This window comes from Acartia tonsa, chromosome 13 (genome assembly GCF_053477335.1).
Source record: "Acartia tonsa isolate MP-2025a chromosome 13, ASM5347733v1, whole genome shotgun sequence".
In the NCBI taxonomy this organism is placed as follows: Eukaryota; Metazoa; Arthropoda; class Copepoda; order Calanoida; family Acartiidae; genus Acartia; species Acartia tonsa.
The window spans coordinates 26,853,247-26,874,123 of record NC_137272.1 but is presented as its reverse complement, the minus strand read 5'-3'; the positions used below and the strand labels follow the sequence as shown (position 1 = coordinate 26,874,123).

The 20,877-nt window shown below is 33.0% G+C and overlaps 1 protein-coding gene across 1 annotated transcript in view; it reads left to right on the top strand.

The window, feature by feature from the left end:
* Positions 1–20,877, top strand: part of LOC145335233 (protein Skeletor, isoforms B/C-like) — a 111,557-nt gene that overhangs the window by 43,835 nt on the left and 46,845 nt on the right. The window contains exons 13-19 of the mRNA XM_080180967.1: positions 4,155–4,213; positions 4,885–5,007; positions 7,123–7,193; positions 15,733–15,787; positions 19,109–19,178; positions 20,022–20,081; positions 20,488–20,535. Of these exons, the coding sequence (XP_080037093.1) occupies positions 4,155–4,213; positions 4,885–5,007; positions 7,123–7,193; positions 15,733–15,787; positions 19,109–19,178; positions 20,022–20,081; positions 20,488–20,535 (486 nt within the window). The remainder of the gene's footprint in view (positions 1–4,154; positions 4,214–4,884; positions 5,008–7,122; positions 7,194–15,732; positions 15,788–19,108; positions 19,179–20,021; positions 20,082–20,487; positions 20,536–20,877) is intronic.

The following is a 20,877-nucleotide window of genomic DNA, read 5'->3' as shown; positions in this document are numbered from 1 at the left end:
TTTATTAATTTTTGATGGATTGGTTCATTAAATTGAGTGCTCAAACGTTTCAACCCGTTATTTAAATCTAGAGAAGGGGTAATTTTGGGGATGAACATCAATTTATCGGCCATTGTCTTACCCCTTTAGATCCCTGACAATAAACATGTTTCTTCTTCAAATATTTTCTTTGTGGTCCAAATGAGGTTTGTGGAAACTGCTGGTTTTTTCCTTTAAAGTTAGTTTTTAGAATAAACAATGTAAAGAAATAGGTCATCGATTGACGTTTAATCTGCCTAAGAATGAAGAAACACAAAATCAAAATTAAAACCTGAATAAAATTGAAATATTTCGAAACTGGAACAAACAATTTAAAGATACGTATGAATACAAAGTAGAACAATGTCTGTCTGTCTGTCAATCCTTCTGGGTTGAGTAGGATATGCTTTACAGTGTTTTCGGTTGTCCATTTCAATAATACGTATAAGTGAAAGCACTGACCTAAAATGTACTAACCGCAGGACGGATTTGGTCATCCTTAAACTAGAAGCTTTTTATAGGTCAAAGGAAGGCTTATAACTATTGTGGGGGAGAGTACCCCGATGGACACCTCTTCCACCCCCAACCTTTTATTTTTTTTTGTTAAACTATAATTGACGGTAGAGTGTTTACTTACTTAACCCTCCCCTTCCCTCAACCGCTAGTCTAAAAGACAGTAGTCATGATTTTTGTTTGAAGAGTAATGATGGCTTATGGCTATGATCCTTTTTATTGTGTTTCTATAAGAAAAAAAAATACTTTTTAACTTCAAAAAATAAATTTTTTTCTTATTTGTGATACTAAAATAATAAAATTTTAAAATGCATTGTTTGCATAAAATACAAGAATACAAAAAACATTAGTACATTTTGATGCAATAATTATGCACTATTAAAATTTAAGCCATGCAATTTTAAGGAAAGTCAGGGATCTTAATGGATAAGACAATGGACAATAAATTGATGTTTTTCTAAAGTAATGATAAACTAAATTAACCCTTGTATAGATTAAAATTATTGGTAGAAAAGTTTCGAACCAACCAAAAATTTTATAGAAATACCCAAATGTTTTTGGCCAACGATTAGGACAACATGGTTATAAAACTTTGGGTACCATTTGTACAGTCATTTGTTCTATTCCTTCCTTCTTAAATTACTGACATTATCAAATTTTGTAAATACCTTTTTTGAATATATTTTATCATAAATTTTAGATATCATATTTTAAGAATTAAAAAAAAACACGTAAAAATGGAATATTCCAGCTTATTTTAATATTTTATAAGAACTAAAAATCTGCTTAAGAAAAACAAAAACAAAATAACAAATTGAAAGATTCCTTTTAAAAATAGAAAATTTTGTAATTGCTAGAATAGAATTTCTATTTTAAACTAGCTATGACGGTGATAGAATAAATCCCCAATATTTAAAAAAAAAATTATGACAGTTACCTCTCAGCGAACATATATGCGCAAAAAAGACTTTTTTTCATTTTTTTCTTTAACCAGATGAGGCATAATATGAGGCCTTTTATACATAACATACATGTTCAATATTTAAATGATTTGGAAATAATCAATTCCAGCAATACTTTACACCAAGAACTGCACCAGATTCCAGCAATACTTTACCAAGAACTGCACCAGATTCCAGCAACACTTTACCAAGAACTGCACCAGATTCCAGCAATACTTTACACCAAGAACTGCACCAGATTCCAGCAATACTTTACCAAGAACTGCACCAGATTCCATCAATACTTTACCAAGAACTGCATCAGATTCCAGCAATACTTTGCCAAGAACTGCACCAGATTTGTTTTGTTAAAAAGAAAAAAACTGAAGAAATATTTGTCTTGGAAGGGTAAACCTGCCATCCATCAAAAGCTTTATTATAGACAGCTTTCCGCGGTTAGTAAAATTAAAATAAGAATAATGCTAGTTTTTTCTTAGTACTTTTCATAAGAAGATAAAATTTTAAAATAGAATTGAGACTTTGTTTTTAAAAATATATATTTTTCTTTAATTAAAATAGTATTTGTTGAACAGCAGTTTTGTTTTACTGTTTTATAACATCAAAAAGGATGTCAACATCCATAAAAACGTAGCTCTGAAATGGAAGGACAAACCAACATTCACTTGTAGAGTGTCAGAACTGAATAAGCAGAATATGAATGTATAATAAGTATAAACAGAATTGTAAGTATATTTGTTGTTAAACTGCTGAAATAGAGTATACTTTTTAAAGGACATTCTTACATATTTAGGACTTGATTTTAGAGATGCTTAGCTTATAAAATTGTACCTTGTTGTAATAGTAATCAATATTCCAAAAATCAGATGAATTGTATAATTTTAGTAAACAAAAATAAAAAACTCATGATCTTCTAACTGGACGTACGGACTTTCTGGTAACGATTATAGAGTTGTTGCGCTTTCTATGTCGTACCTAACTGTTATGCAAAGTTTGAAATCGATAGGACAATTTCAACCTGTTTAAATTAACGAAAAGAGTTCTCCGTTAGGGACGTAAGGACCTACCCTAATTATAGAAAAGCTTCACTTTTAAAAATAGAATTCATAATTTTGTCAATAATGTTATTAAAGTTTAAGAGTTATTTGGCGTGATATAAAGGTTAATATAAAATGTTAAAATTGAAATTTAATGGAAATTTTTGACATCCTGTCAAATGCAGAGTTAGGTAGCCAAGCAACTCCATGACCAATTCACAAATGTATCCTACAATATAAGGCAGTAAGGTCTGTTTGTCTAAAGCTAATGATCTTAAAAATTAGCCCACTGGGTTGTTCTTTTCAGGGACGTTTTATAAATGTCTTGTCTTAGAGGCTTCTAAGGGGTACTTGATTATGGGGGAAAGGGGAGAGAGATTCGACTTAACCCCATTTTCAATTTAAGTTTTAAAAAGAAAAAAAACCCGTATCTTATTTAAAAAACGATTTCCTGTAGGAGGGTGGTGGTACTATCCCCGAAAATAGTTATGAATCTTCCAAGTAACTATGAAAAGCTACATTGTAAAGAATACCCATATCGGTTCAGCGGTTAGCAAAATCCTTCGATACAGACAGAAAGAAACACTCAAATAGACAGACATACATTATGTACAGACATTTAGTACAGATTTTTTTCAGCTTATACTTTATATTAAAGCATTAACTGCCTATGGAATTTATTGTCCTTGTTTATAAAATTTGAAAATATAGATTTAAGTGGTAATTGGGTACAGGAGTGATTTATTTAACTATCCATGGCCTAAGTACATTTTAAATACCCGCAACACGTAGTGCATCCACTCAGTTATCGGGAAGGTGATAGTTTCGAATCTCGGTTACACTGCGTAACCAAAGATGTTAAAAATGGTTCCTACTGCTGCTATTTCAGATGAACGATATAAATAGTTATATACTTTGGCCCAAAACAGGCACAACTAAATACCATGCAAAGATAAGACTTTCAGACAAAGGCAAGGACGTCCAAGGGGGGGGGGGGTTATTGGGTGATTACCCCCCCCCCTCCCCTATCGAATTTGGGGTGCCGTAGGCACCCACAAACCTTTAGGAAGGGGTAATTACCCCCCACAAACAATTTAGGGGGGGGGGCTTAAAAATATCCATCGCTAAATAAAAAATCCCTATCAAAAAAAATTTTGGAATGCTTCGCGCGCATTTTTACTACTAAATATTTAATATTATTTTATCATTAGGTAGGTACCTTTTTGCATTATTAAATTATCCCCCCCAAAAAATTGACCCCTGGCAACAGATTTCAAGGGGGGTAATTACACCCCCCCCCCCTTTAAAAAATGTTACCCCCCCACAAATAAAAAAGCTTGGACGCCCATGGACAAAGCTTCTGCAATCAAGGGGTCGGTTATCTGAATGGCTGTTTGCCCAAAAAATCATTAAGCAAGATTTTGTTATTCGCCCCGCAAGAAGTTTGTCATAGACAAAAACTAACCCACTTATTTCATATTTATTTTGAAAAACTAATATAAATAAAAAAAATAATATAGGTGTAATTTTAAGCTGTTTAAATTACTGTAACGATTAAGCGTACAGACAAGTCCTAATTATAGATTATCTGCGCTACAAATATTATAATAATCAATTTCATGTTTAGGAAATGATATGTACCTGGCGTTTGGAGTCAAATCTGATCAGGCAACTTCGAAAACAAAGGTAAAAGCAAAACTTTGTTTTTAATATTGAAATTCTTTAATTCACTTTGTTTGTCCGACCGTCCGTGACGCTATAAGAGAAATGCGATTTTATCAGCTAATATTTAAGATAGCTGATTTTTTTTGTGAAGATTTTCTATTCCAATGAGTATCCAGTATATAATTTACTTGGTCGTTAGTCTATCAGTCATGCTACAAAAATTTGAAAGGTTTCATGATTGTCTAAATCATATTAATGATTACTGCTCTATAACTCACTTTGCTTAGCTACTTATGAATGTAATTATCCTTTTTCAAATTATATTTTTGGTGTAATAAATATTTTTAGATTTAAAAGGACAGGAAAATTATATCATTCCGTTACGGACAGACGGACGGACGTTCAGAACTCATTATTTGAAAGTTTCGTTTTTAGAATCGACATATATAGGGATTGTATATAGAATATATATTGTGAGAAATATGGCATATCATGATAAAATGTTTCTCAATTATTGATTGAAACGTTTGGACTGTTAACATAATGAATTAACAAATCAAAATTCAACAAAAGTCCCAAAAGTTGTCAAGCTAACGAATAAGAAAACGTTATTATAAAACTTTGGGGACCATTTCAATAAACAGCCCAATGCAATGTCCCCTCCCTCCCTGATTTCTATATTCATTATCTAGGGAGACGTGATTGTTGGTTGGATCAACGCAGGTACCAGCAGAGGTGGAGTCGATGATTATTTTCTGTCTGGCGAGGTGTCCTGTTCTGATGGAGCTGAAAGCTGTCCAGACAGCACGAAATCTGTAAGTAAACAAGTTTCCAGTATGGCTTCTAAACCGATTAATATCCGCAGGTTTAGAACCGGTTCTCAGTCATACTAAAAAAATCGTGTATAGCATTTAGAAAACTAATTCTCGTAAACAACTAGAGATGTCAAGCGCTGAACTTGGCAGCTGTAAATAACACACTATTTGTTAAGCATCAAGCCCCAAGTTGTCTTTAGATTACAAATTCAGATGGGCACCCTTTTCGTCTGCTAGTAAATTGCTTTCTGTTCTTTTGTAGGTACTCGGATGTGTTTATATTTCCGACGCTATTAGCTGATTTTAAAGACCCAATACAAAATCAGATTAGGGCCCCCTCAATGTGGACAAGTTACATATAGCTCATGCCTCCTATATTTTTTTTTAACTTTTATGGTACCAACATAATTATCTATAAAGAAATTTGAAGTTTAAATGTTTCTAAAAAGAAATACCAGTTTAAATTGGTTAAAATTGTTTGTATACAACTTAAAAATATTTACAACAATACACGATAACAAAGTTTTTAAGAATTTAAATTTTACATATTTAAAAACTTTGAAACATGATTAAAAATATGACAAATATAGCACATTTTCCCCCTTATGATAACATAATTTAAAAATATGGAGCGCCCAAAAAACTTTTTGGAAGGAGATTGATTTTGTTTTTAGGGGGTTGCAGTGGGGGGGGGGGGGTATCCTCTAATTTTTGAAGTGTGCCTGGCACCAACAACTAGGGAATAAAATTTATAGGAGGGAAGGGATTGTAAAACATTTTCAAATTCATTGGGGGTTGTAATCACCTATTTACCCCTCATCCCACTTTTGTTCCTCCTCGTCAAGCTGCATGTACCTATCAAACAGATAATTTGACCCACTTAAAGTCTTATATAATATCTTTGCTTTGACAAATATACAATATTCAAATATTAATATTTTCAATTTATTTTAAATATATAAATCGGGAAAATATTTTATAGTTCCGTTTTATAAATGAAACCAATTTATAAATTTAGTAACAATTATTGCCGGTAATTTCCCTATAAAATGCCTTATCGAGCACAACCCCCCCCCTCTTATTTTGAATAAATTGAAAATAAAGGAGGCAGGGGGTATATAGTTTTTGCTTGTTTGTTTATTACTCTATGTCAGGTAAGTTTAGGCTATATTGGGTAGTGGCCACTGGGTAATCCCGCAGGGTTGTGGTTCCCCGCACAGGGATAAAAACTTTTCCCTCCCTAATTTAAAAAAAAATAGCGGAGGGGGAAATTTCAGTTAAAAGAAAGAACTTAAAAGAGAGCAGTAATTAAAGGGGACATACAAACACGAACACTTTCAGAGTAGCTTCGATACTAAAAAGCAATTATATCAATATTTAAAAATCCAATAAACACTTATAAACCTTTAATTATATGATAAATTAGAGGTTATCCAAAAAGCCATATATGTCTATCAGTCAGTCCATTGCTCTATACGGGAAATGCAATTTTCTTGGATGTTATTCAAGATAAAAACCTAAATTATTTTTTATGGAGATTCTCATACTAATGAGGATAGAGTTTATAATTTACTTGGTCTGACGATTGTCAGTTTAAATATTTGTCTGCAAATATTTTACCGGCTGCTGCTGTGCTTTTTAAGGAAAAAGAAGGATGGCTGAAAACATTTTTTTTGCTAGAGATTTTTTTTTTTTTTTTTTTGGGGGGGGGGGGTAAATACCCCTAAATTTTAAATGGGGGGGGGGGTAAAATGAAAAAAATTCGTTTAGGGGGGGTAATCGCCACTTTACCCCCCCCCCCTGGACGTCTATGCTATATTAGACGTGTTACTCAAATACAATTTCTTTAATGAAATAACGGGATCTCTAAAAGGGCCTGGCGCTAGGTAGCCAGTAGATTTAGAGAGATGACATTTTAAACATTTATTTATAGGCCCCTAAAGTAACTTCTTAGGTCAGCAGAAAAATTAAATTCAAAAAAAGGGTATTTTGAGAAACAGGTCTAATCTATATTGTGCTTATCAAGTTCTAACATTCCATTGTATTACATTCTGATTTTAGCTGATCTTTGCATTTATGGATGTAGTCAGCCTTGTTTATTTATTTTTTTAACAGGATGGAGCAAGAAATGTGAAGCTAGTCACATCACTTTCGAGAGATAACTACACTATGATTACTTTTAAAAGGTAACATTTATTATTTTTATCTTTCATTAATCTATCCCTCTATCTCACTCAAACACCCCTGTCCTGGATAAAATGTTTATTTAAAAAAACATGCGCATTCAGTTTTTTTCATTTCCTGATTTAGTTTTGTCCCCCGATTCCAAAAATGTCTTTCCTGAAATCCTGGCTGTTCTATAAGATCTCCAAAATTGCAAATTACTTTTGTCACTGATTTTTCAATATTTTTTCAAATAATTCATATGAAATTTTGTCAAAACATGTTATAGTGAACAGTAAAAAGGGCCGTACACACCTTAGATTATACATTCCTTGAATGCCAACAAGACCTGACAGAATCAATAAAAAATATATGCCGTTTTGACTGTTATTAACTGTTAAACATAGCCATTTTTGGTTTTAACCTGAAAAGACATTGAAGGAGCAGTTTTTCAGACTTGACTAAGAAAAACAAAATTGTAGAACTTGCCAAGCCTAACAATAGTTGTAAGAAGGACAAATGCCTAAGGCACGCTGTTGTAGCAGTGGCAGTGATTATCTGCATTGCAAATAGATAAAACAGCGCTTAGCAACATTGTGACCGTCTTTAGACAGGAAGGACTCATAATAGAGGGACCTATACATCAGACACAAAAAATCCAATGAAGACCTAAAAGAATATAAGCCAAAAATTTGAACCTGCTAATGATGGTTTTAACCATTATTAACTGTTAAATGTCAGGACTTTCATTCCCCCCTCCCCCCAAAAAAACTTGAGTAAGTGTTTTTTTGTGCTTTACCAATAAATACAAAGTTGTAGAACTTGCTAGGCTTAAAAATAATTGACATTATTGGCATCCATTTAGGACCAACTTTTCTAGACATTTTGTGACAAATTAAAAAATTGTGAAGTTTAACAGTGAATAATGGTCATAACAGTGATTGGTTGGTTAAAATTTTCATCTAATTCTGTTCTCATTTGTTTGTTGGGTTGTTCCAGACCACACTAATATGAGTCTTTCCTTTAAAAAGATGAAAAACATCATTGAAACTTGTGGTTTCAGTTACTTTCAACCCTACTTTCAATCTCTACTACCACACCAAAATAAACAACATGAAATCACTCTGTGGCTCCAACTGGGGTTAGGACAAGGAGACCATGACAGCGACCTACAAGGCCATTGCAATAAGTTTGTTGGAATGTGCTTGTCCTATATGGAGTCAAGTCATTTCAGAGAACAGCTAGAAAAAGATACAAAGATCACAGAACCAAGCTCTCAAACCCACTACTGGTGACCTAATTAACATATACATCAAGAAACAAAAATTTTACCAATCAAAGAACATTGTCTGTTGAAATTAAAACAATACCTATTTATCAGCATCAACCTGACCATCCAGGATATAAAAATGTTCCCAGACCACTGCCAGCACAGATTATCTGAGTCAAAAGTAAATAAAACTAAACATTTAAATGATGCTCTCCATTTTTTTACTGGAAGGACTCATATTATTGTGATCTGAACAAACCAATGAGAACAGAATTAGATGAAAATTTTAACCAACCAACCACTGTTTTGACTGTTATTCACTGTTAAACTTCACAAATTTCAGTTCTTCTCAAAAAGTCAAGAAAAGTTTGTCCTAGATGGATACAAATATCAAGTATTCGCTTAATATAAAACACCTGTCAAAACTCTAGGCTAGGGTGATGTGATAATGAGTAGCTTGTGGGTCAGATTGTAATGTAACAAAGAATACACTCAGCTGTGCATAAAGCTTATCAATCTATGATTGGTCAAAGGATTCTCACCTCCCATCTCTGTGTGCATCTGAATCCTAACTTCAGAGAATCAGGGCTATATACATACATACATGTCAACTATTGTTAGGCCTTGCAAATTCTACAACTTTGTATTTATTGGTAAAGCACAAAAAAAAAACAATTATTCAAGTTTTTTTTGGGAAACACTGAAAGTCCTGACATTTAACAGTTGAATATGGTCAAATCTGTCATTGGTATGTTCAAATTTTTGGCTTATATTCTGTTCATCTTCATTGGATTTTTTTGTGTCTTATGTATAGTTCCCCCTATTATGAGTCTAAAATGGTCACAATGTTGCTAAGCACTGTTTTATCTATTTGCAATGCAGATAATCACTACCACTGCTGAAACAGTGTGCCTTAGGCATATGTCCTTCTTACAACTATTGTTAGGCTTGGCAAGTTCTACAACTTTGTTTTTCTTAGTCAAGTCTGAAAAACTGCTCCTTCAATGTCTTTTCTGGTTAAAACCAAAAATGGCTATGTTTAACAGTTAATAACAGTCAAAACGGCATATATTTTTTTATTGATTCTGTCAGGTCTTGTTGGCATTCAAGGAATGTATAATCTAAGGTGTGTAAGACCCTTTTTACTGTTCACTATAACATGTTTTGACAAAATTTCATATTAGTTATTTGAAAAAAATATTGAAAAATCAGTGACAAAAGTAATTTGCATTTTTGGAGATCTTATAGAACAGCCAGGATTTTAGGAAAGACATTTTTGGAATCGGGGGACAAAACTAAATCAGGAAATGAAAAAAAACTGAATGCGCATGTTTTTTTAAATGAACATTTTATCCAGGACAGGGGTGCAAAGGACAATTATACTATGGTTATTACCCCGTCCCGGATTTGAAAAATTGTGTTAAAATGTTTGCCCCCAGCCAAAATATGGTTGATTTATGCATAAAAATGACCCATGCAAAATATTTTTTCTGTAATGCAAAAATTGCGATGGTACAAGCACTGCAAAGTTTTTAAAATCTGCAAAAAACCCTGTTTTTATGGCTTTTTTGGGGCTTTTGTACCATCCCAATTTTAAAGATTTTTACAAAATTTCAATTCAAGTGTGTTGATATATACCTGAAATTTACCAAAAAAAATGGGGGCAGTCTCAATTATAACATATGAAGGTGTAGCAAGTAATCTTCCAAATTCAAAATTGTCAAATTGAATACATATATAATAGGATTGGGCCGGATACTTTTTTGGACGGATACTGGATATCTGGCTGATTTATAATGCCAAATATCCGGCAAATAAATGTTATTTGGCCTGATATCCAGTTATTCGACCGGATATCCGGTTATTTGGCCGGATATCCGGTTATTCGGCTGATGTTCTTTTATTCGGCCAGATATCCGGTAATTTGCCATATAACGATTATTTGTCATTAGAAATCAACCGGATATCCGGTATCCAGCCAAAAAAGTATCGGCCCAACCCTATTATATATGTATGCAATTGTTTCTTCTTTACAGTAAAGTTTCTGATAGATCCAGGGAATGTTTTAGTTATTACCACTTAAATAAAATTAGAGGATCGACCCTTCTCTCAGGTGCCCAAGAGTCCTTTAGGAGCGTTAACGCTAGAAAGTACTATGGAGAAGCTCTTCTTGTGAAAATTAGATAATTTTTAACATTATCTTTTTATGTGTCATTATCCATTGTTTATCTCTGTTAATTTGTATTGACTTAATGGAAAAAGATTTCTTAGCTTATAAAAGATGTTCGGTGCTTTCCCTCAAAGTGTCTTTTAATCACTGACAACCCCTCCCTCCTTATATTAACTTGCAAGGGTCCCTGGTACCCAATATAAACTATCTTAACCTGACCTTATATAATTAATAAACAAATTAGAAAGTATCCCTTCCTTTTTTCAAGTTCGGGAGATGGGGGGGGGGGGGATGTGCTCGACTTGGCACTTGGGAAACTGGCAATAATTTGCATTAAACTTACGTCTTCAATATATCAAAAACTAAAGCTATAAAGCAGAAGTACCGATTGCAGAGTTGCTACACTTTCTAAACTCTTATTGTTACAGGAATCATCAACCAAAGTTTTCAATCAAAAAATTTCAACTTGCTTAGATTAAATAAAAGAGCTAACCTTTATGGAGTTCGTTCAGACTCATATTATAGAAAAGATTTGCATTTAATAAGTATCAGAAATAGATTGGAAAAAATAGGCCGTTTAATACACTAGTCCCAAAAGTTTGAAAATAATTCTTATTCGTTGACTTAATAACTTTGGGGACTTTCAATAAATTTTGATGGATTGGTTTATTAATTTTAGTGTTCAATCGTTTCTACCACTAATTTTAATCTACAGAAGAGTTAATTTTGTGTATTATAAATGGGGATGTACATCAATTCATTAGCCATAGTCTTATCCCTTAGATACTTCAGTAACATGTTATTTCTTGTTATGTAATAAAAATGAAAGTGTTATTATTAGACTTTGGGTACAGGGATCTAGAGGGATAAGACAATGGCTGATAAATTTATTTGTATATCCCATGATGATACACAAACTGACCCTTTTTGTTGATTACATAGTGGTTGAAACGTTTGATCACTAAACCTAATGAACCAACCAATTAAAATTCAATAAAAGTCTCCAAAGTTGTAGAGCCAAGAAATAAAAAAAATGTTATTATAAACCTTCCGGGACTAGTGTATTAAACAGCCATAGGCGTCCAAGGGGGGGGGTAATGGGCCATTTGGCACCCCCAAACGATTTTGGGGGTGCCGTAGGCACCCCCAAAATTTTGTGAACAATACCCCCCCCAAAAAAAAATTACCCCTACCTTGGGGGTGCCGTAGGCACCCCCAACGATTTTGGGGGGGGTATTTACCTCCCCCAAACCATTTTGGGGGGGTAAATACTCCCCCCAAAATAGAAAATCTTTAACAAAAAAAATTTTTGCGCGCTTCGCGCGCATTTTTAATACTAAATTTTTTATAAAATTTAAATTACCCCCCCCAAAAATTTTACCCCGGGGGTAAATTTTGGGGGGGGTAAACAAATTTTACCCCTGCCAACAGATTTCAGGGGGGGTAATTACCCCCCCCAAGCAAATTTTACCCCCGGGGTAAAAATTTTGGGGGGGGTAAAAAAAATTTGCGGCGCGCTTCGCGCGCCATTTTACCCCCCCCAAAACCAAATTACCCCCCCCTTAAAAAATTTTTACCCCCCCCAAAATAAAAAGCTTGGACGCCCCTGTAAACAGCCCAATGTCACCTCCCTCCCTAGTTATTATTAGACTTAGGGGACATTGAGCTGTTTATTAAATTAGTCCCCAAAGTGTTATAATGGTGTTTTCTTACATTTGGGTTAAAACATTGGGGAAATTCAGTAAATTTTATTTGGTTGATTTATTAAGTTGAGTGTTTAAAAGTTTTAACTTCTAGTCTTAATCTACAAAAGGGATAATTTTTTGTATCATTATTGGGGATGTACATCAATTTATTAGACATTGTCTTATCCCTTTAGATTCTTGAATAACATGTTATTTCTTGTTATGTAATAAAAATAAAATTGTTTCAATTATTATTAGACTTTGGGTACAGGGATCTAGATAGAGAAGACAATGGCTGATAAATGGACGTGTATACCCCATGATTATACGCAAACTTACCCTTTCTGTTGATTACAATAGTTGGTTGGAACGTCTTATTAAACCAATTAAAATTTCAAACAATCTAAAAAGTTGTTGAGCAAACAAATGAAAAAGTTTTTAAAACTTCGGGGACTAGTGTAATTAACAGCCCATTGTGCTCTGCCTCCCTAGTTATTATTAGACTTTTGGTACACTCTGGTATAATTCAGAGAGGGAGGGGAAATTGGACTGTTTATTTCACTTGTCCCCAAAGTTTTATAATTGTTTTTCTAATTCATTAGGTTAACAACTTTTGAGAATTTTATTGAATTTTGATTGGTTGGTTTATTAAGTTAAGTGTATAAACGTTTCAACCGCTAAGTTTAATCTACAGAAGGGATAGTTTTGTGCATAAAACTTATATAATAGAGGTAGCCGGGATACTTTTTTGGCCGGATACCGGATATCCGGATGATTTAAAATGCAACATATTTGGTATCCGGCAAATTACCGGATATCCGGTCGAATAACCAGATATCCGGCCAAATTACCAGATATTTGCTAGATATCTGGCCAGATGTCGAATATCCGGCATTATAAATCAGCCAGATATCCAATATCCGTCGAAAAAAGTATCTGGCCCAACCCTATTATATATGTATGCAATTTGACAATTTTGTATTTGGAAGATTACTTGCTACACCTTCATATATTATAATTGAGACTGCCCCCATTTTTTTTGGTAAATTTCAGGTATATATCAACACACTTGAATTGAAATTTTGTAAAAATCTTTGAAATTGGGATGGTACAAAAGCCCCAAAAAAGCCATAAAAACAGGGTTTTTTTTTGCAGATTTTAAAAACTTTGCAGTGCTTGTACCGTCGCAATTTTTGCATTACAGAAAAAATATTTTGCATGGGTCATTTTTATGCATAAATCAACCATATTTTGGCTGGGGGCAAAAATTTTAACAAAATTTTTCAAATCCGGGACAGGGTAATGGTTATGTTTAAAGGTAATATTATTTTAATATTGAAGATGATTAAAGTCCCTCCACAGATTATGACGTCATACGATAGAATAACCAATGAGAGGCCAGCATAAATTTTACCATTGGTTATTTATTTTACAGTGTATTCTGGCCTCTCATTGACTATTCTATCGTATGACGTCATAGTATTTGGAGGGACTTTAATCATCTTCTTAATATTCCATTAATCTGTCACACTCCAGAGACAATTACACTATGATTACTTTAAAAAGGTAACATATTTATTTTTTATTCCATAAATCTATCCCTCTATCTCTTATAGATCACCATACTCTGATTTTATTAAAAAGATAAAATATTTGTTTTCTACTTAAGAAGAAAAACAAAAAGGAAATTAGTTGACATTTTATCTTTGGCTAACATTTTTAAAAGCGAAGCTTTTCTATAATTAGGGTCGGTCCGTCCTTACGTCCGTCCGTCCGAGATAGTTAGCTTTTATTCGTTAATTTAGACATGTTAGAATTGTCCTATCGATTTCAAATTTTGCATGGTGATTCCTGTAGTAGTTAGAATGTTCGTACGTCCATTTTAAACATGTTGATTTTTTTACTTTTTTAATAACAATTTTTTATGTGATAAAATCATTTTATTGATCTGATTTTTTGATTACTGATTCCTATTACAATAAGGTACAATATTATGAGCGAAGCATCTCTATGATCAAGTATTAAAATGTCAGTATGTCCTTAAACAAAATTCTGCATTTAATAAGTTTTGCAACAAATTTACGTATAATTTTGTCAAACCTTATATTTTCATATTTTGTATATTCAGTTCTGACACTCAACAATAGTTAATGTTCGTCTGTCATATCGTTTCATAGCTTCGCTTTTATGGATGTTGTCATCCTTGTTCCAAAATACTTATCTGTCTGTCTGTTAATGAATCTTTAAAAATGATATTGTTTAAATATCTATAATACAAAGTAGTATGATGTCTGTTTGTCTGTCCGTCTGTCTGAGATCTCAGTAACCACTGCACCGATTGGGCTTTACTCTTCAGGGAATATACCTTCTTGTCCAGGGATGGTTTCAAGCTATTTTCTTGTGGGTTGAAAAATAGGTTGATGAAACCTCTTTAGGCAAAGCACCTAGAGGCTAGGGGCGATTAAAGGACAGGTGGTCAGACAAACAGGCGGATATTTGATTTTTTAAAGTAGCTCCGCTACTAATTAACAAGAACAAATAGCGAAGTAATAACGAGCTTACAAGATTTATATATTTGTTCTAAATGCTATGCTTCTAATGGATGTATAAAAAAGAAATTAGTTTAATTATTTTTCACAATATCTACTTAAAGTGAAGTAGATTAGAAAAATACGAATACAAAAAAAGTCAATAAACAAAATAAGTTTTTTTTAGGAAATGTACCGAATTAATATTAAAATATTTTTCATTTCAATAAGAATAACAACTCTGACAACGGCCATAAGTAGCGAAGCACAAACACTAATAGACGGACAGTATTAAAGTAAATATACTGTAACGACAGGCTGACGGACATAAAACTAAAAAAGATAGACAAGACGCAATTGGCCAAAGGAAATTTCAGGCGCTTAAATTAAATAGAAGCATAGAAAATCACGTTTTCCCAAAACGTTTCAGACGAACGGACATACAGCTATTTTGTGTGAATAGAATTATTACTTACTTGACTGCTATTTGTGATAGAATTTCACTAAAGAACTAAAGCGTAGCAGCTACTCTAATAACTTATTTAATTCGTTTGTCTGAAGACAGTCTAATGTTGTTCGCTTCGTCACTTATGGATGTTTTTATCCTTGTGTCAAAAAATATTGATGGAGTTTTGCGAGAAAGCCCAATCTGTCCCGATTTTGTATCACTTTTGAAAAGTGCGATTCCTGTGACGTCATATAAAAAGGGAAGGGGGGAAGAAAATCTCTTCCCTTTTCTCCCATCTCTTTTGAAGAGATTTTCTTCCCCCCTTCCCTTTTTATTTCCCGAAACGTATATGACGTAACTGGAATCGCACTTTTAAAAGTGATACAAAATCGGGACAGATTGGGCTTTCTCGAGTTTTGCAATTCAGTGAAGCTTTTATTAATTTATAATGTTTTTTTAAGGCCAATTTTAAGTTCTGATCCATATGACGTCGACGTTTTAACAGATAGAAGACAGGTAAATTTTTTTTAGGTAGGGAGAGGTGCAATGGCTTTTTTTTTTTTGGGGGGGGGGGGGGGTAAAAATCTGGATAGAAAATTTAATAAAAGTATTAAAGACTACGAATTAGAGAACGTTTTTTTTGAAACTTTGGGTACAAGTATAATTTACATCCTATTGTCCCTTCCCTCCTTGGATATAGGCCAATGAAAGAATATAAGTTTTTTTTGCCCAAAATTTTGAATACTGTTTTGTTGGTCATTTTGTTTATTATCATTAGGGATATAAATCGACTTAACTTCGTATGGCTTGCCCCTTCATTTCTAACTCCAATCCGATTTAAGAAAGTTTGATTTATTTTCTATTGTACCATCGTCGTTAAAACGCGGGGACACATTGACTTTAAAATATACTGGTACCCAAAGTTTGAGACAGCGTAAAGTAATGTTAACCTATGAGAGGCCAGTATACACTAAAATTGACCAATGGTAAAATTTATAAAATCCAATAAAATCCCTTTAGATCCCCGATAAGGGTTCATTTGGTTTAACATCATTGGGGAATAATTTTTCTTGTATTCATTCGAATCTGGTGGATAGGAACCGGTTCTCATCCATACGAAAAAACTATGTCTATCATCGTATTATATCCAGCTTTCTACAAATATAGAAATGTACATCTCGGCATCTCGGGGCTAAAAAAACTAGTTTTAATCTTATAATTGTACATTCTATATCCGCGGAAAGCCGTTTATAATACGATGAAAGAAATAACTATTCTGCTGTTGATCTAGTTGTACGTACGTACGTCATAGACAAACAAACGGTAAAATTAGATAAGGATTATTGTTTCTAAAGAAATATATTACGATAGAATTATTGTGACATGACATGTTCATTTTCCGACATTTGCAGGGGGGCGAAGCTACTCTATATTTTGTTGTCTGTCGGTTGTATGTACAATGTACCACGTTATTCATTCATAAAAGTTTGACTTTTGTCGTATTGTCAGTTAAGGATGGGGCATTCAGTACCCAAAGTTTTATAACTACGTTATCTTTTTAATTGAATCTAAAACTTTTGGTACTTTTTTTGAAAGGTAAGTTCGTTCCAAATTAGTAGTGTCTTAATTTTTTAACAAAAATTTTTTTTCTACAGAAGGGGTAATTTTGTTTATTAAAAAGTATATTGCAGTTACGGTTTTTAATTGTTTGTATACAATAAAATCACCACAAAGCAAGTGAATAACTGTTGTTACCCTCGGCCAAAAACCAGCTAAAAATATACTTCATGCGACCTTAGCATAAAAATATAATATTTATTTGGACAAAATGTATTGTTTTTCACCATATTGATGTACAATAATTAAATGTATTTGAGAAGAAAAAAAATTGACCGTTGGGAAGTTGAAGGCTAAAAGTAGCACGATTCTCTAACCATGCAGGGTTTACATATGTAGGGCTAACGTAACCTTACCTGTTAGCTTAATAAATAATTTAAAATCCTTTTGTACTTGTTCTTCCTTGTTTCCAAATGTTTATTTCAAAGAAATATATAAAAATATTTTTCCTTTTTATTTGGAATTTTTAATTTTAAAAGTATTTTTCATTGTAATTTTCCTAAAATTGTTTACTCGAATTAATAGCTAAATATAGACTGTTTTCCACGAAGAGTTAAATAAAAAAAAAAGATTAATTTGTTGGCACCGAGGGGCCGAAGGCTAGAAAACTTTGTACGTTGTTTTAGCCTTTAAAGTTTTAATTTTGTACTTTAGAATTAAAATGGCTTCCTTTTTAATATAATTTTTAGATGTGCTGAAAATGGATTGTCTATTTCTTCCTTAATTTCCAAAGTTATACAGCAGATAACCCAATTAACTTTTTTTTAGCTTCTCCGGTCAAAGGGATAACGATTTATACATTATACATTCAAAATTTTATTTTTTCAAATTTTGATTTATTTTGGAAGTTGAAGTTTTTAAAAGCGAAGCTTTTCTATAATTAGGGTCGGTCCGTCCGTACGTCCGTAACGGATAGCTTTTTTCGTTAATTTAGGCATGTTAGAATTGTCCTATCGATTTCAAATTTTGCATGGTGATTCCTTTAATAGTAAGGTACGATTTAGAAAGCGTAGCAACTCTATAATCATCACCAAAATGTCCGTACGTCCATTTTAAACATGTTGATTTTTTTTACATTTTTAACAACAAATTTGTATGTGACCTCAGACCTGATTATTTGATTGGTCTGATTTTTGGTATACTGATTCCTGGGACAACAAAGTACAATGTAATAAGCGAAGCAACTCTATAATCAAGTCCTAGAAATGTAAGTATGTCCATAAACATTATCCTGAATCAAGCAGTTTTTCAACACATTTTACTTACAATTTTGCTTTGACTCTTATACATTTATATTATGATTATTCAGTTCTGACACTATATAAGTGTTAATGTCCGTTTGTCCTACTGTTTAAGTGCTTCGCTTTTATGGATGTTGTCATCCTTGTTTTAGCTAGTAGTAAATATTAAGATAGGATGCGGAAACTAGGTACACTTTCGGAAACTAAAATTCAGTACATTAAGTTTTAGACGTATTTCATAATTTTCAGGCGTGAACGAAGGGTCAAATTTGGGAGGAAAGGGACATTCGACTGTAAATCACACTGGTTCCCAAAGTTTACTTCGTTGGGCAAAAAATTTTTCAATTATCAATTTTAATCTTTAGAAGTGGTAATATTGTCTATCATCATTAGGGAATTTATTGGATATTGTCTTATTCCTCAAGATAATAATGGTAATAGTAAAAATGTTTGAGTCAGTACTCCAATTTCTTTGTCTGTAACGATGTAACTTTTTGGTTATGACCGCAAACTGTCTTAAAACAAAGTTGAACCTTCACTTAACAATTCATATATTTATATTTTAGTTTCATATCTAAAAAAGAAGCTTTTGAATTTTTTTAAAAGTACAAAAATATCAAAAAATCTGATAAACATTTTTCGACAATTGTCTAACAAAATCCCCCCACCCTTTAAAAAATACTTTTAATTAATAAATGGAATTGTGCCTCAGTGGGGCTTTAAATTTGCAGAGGAGGAACCCTTTACCGCCAAAGCTTATATTTTATTCTTTTTTTGGAGGGAGGGGGGGGGGGTTAAAGTGTTAGTTTTCAAATTGATGTGGGGAGGGGTAATTTGATGTATTTCCAAAAATTTAAGGGGTGAAAATAGCTTGGATCTTGGTTCTAATTTAATCTCTTTAATCTAAGGAGAGTAGAGGGAGGGGCGGTGATATTAATCCACTAACAAGAAATGTTATTTAATCATAATTTTTTCTCAGGAAGTTTTTTGGTCGGTTGGTTACAAGAAGGCTGAAATGCGACTCAGAAACAAGCCTATCAAAAATAAAGGTACTAGAATGATTAGATTCTTCAAAAGCGCAGCTATTCTATATATAATTAGGGTATGCTAGTACGTTTATCTGCCCCTAAATATGAAAGAACTGAACTTTTTATTTCTGCATTTTTAAAAAAATTTTACTAATTTTTTGTTGTAATTTAACAGCTTAGTATTTTTTCCGACAAAGCTGTCTATAGTGCCCTAGCAAAGTAGGGATAAATGTCACTGTTTTTGGCCTACCTAATCTATTGACGTCAGAAAATATCCTATCCCCCATCTCTTTTCTAAGGAGTTTCTTTTCCCCTTCCCTTTTTCTTTCCCTCTTCTATGACGTCAATAGAAAAGGTAGGCCTAATGCGATGATATTATCCCCATTTTCCTATGGCATTAAACACAGCTACCCCTCTTGGCTATTTAGGGGTGTATCTCTGGGGGTATTTACAAGCTATACACCCCTTATAACACTAAGTAGTGAATGGGGAGGGATGTGGGAGAGGTGTAATCACCTCCCTCGTAATATCGCTAATGGACACAATTAACTTTGGTAAATCTATAAAGATTTTTTTAACGTGATTATGTCCGACAGAGAGAAATACTCCCGTAACAGAAACTAATTATTTAGAAGCTAGGATACTTAAAATACGTAAAAAGATCTTTTTAAAGCTTCCTTTTGAGTTCATAATATTCGATGCAAAACTCTTTATATAACCTAATAGTACAAATTGATTCGTATTTTAGAAAGAACAAATTCTATATAATGCGAAACGATTGATTTAAAAGCCAAAAATGGTTTTTAACTGGCGGAAATGAATCGGATTCGGATCAATTCTGAAATATAAATTATGATTGTTTAGGTCCTGTTTACCTGGATTTTGGACGTCCTGTTCAATGGAATTGTCCAACATCAACGACAGGTACTAGAATTTATTTGAAATATCTCTTTTCCAGCGATGCCAAAGTTCACAATTTTCAAATTTTGTGCAAAGATTGTGAACCAGCCATGTATAAGATCTTTTGAAACATTCACAGATACACAACTAACTATTTAGAATAGGATATACAATTCCACAAGTTACATATAACAAAGCGGCTGTTACACTAGCATCTAAAGGCTCTATATTCAAAGGGACAGTGAGAGGCAAAAAGTAGCATACATAAAACCATACAAAGAACTGAATTTAGACTTGAAATAGCCCAAAACCATCCTATGATCTATGTAACCTTCCCCAATATAAATTAGTGCAGTAGTTATGAAGATCTTTAGCTGCAGACAAAAAATTTTATTTTAATTTTATTGATTTAAAAATTCTATGTGTTTAGGAAAAACAAAGGTTGTTGATCCAACCGGTGCTAGACGCAGTAGCGAAGGTAAAAATAAAAAAAAATTAGAGTTATATATGAAGGTTTGTCTGTTTGTATGTACTACTGTCTTCGCCCCTTTAATATCCTAAAACCATGGCAATATCGGTTCAGTGGTTAGCTAATCCATAAGCTTAATCCAGACAGACGGACGAATTAACAGACGCACAGACAGGCATCTTTGTACTCTGTGTTATAGATGTTTGGTTATTTACTTTGGAAATACCTATTGTGAACACAGTAATAGTGTCTGACTGATTATGACGTAACAAAAAAATTAGCCAATGAGAGGCCACTATAAATTTTACCATTGGTCAATAACGGCCTCTCATTGGCTTATTTTTTTTGTTA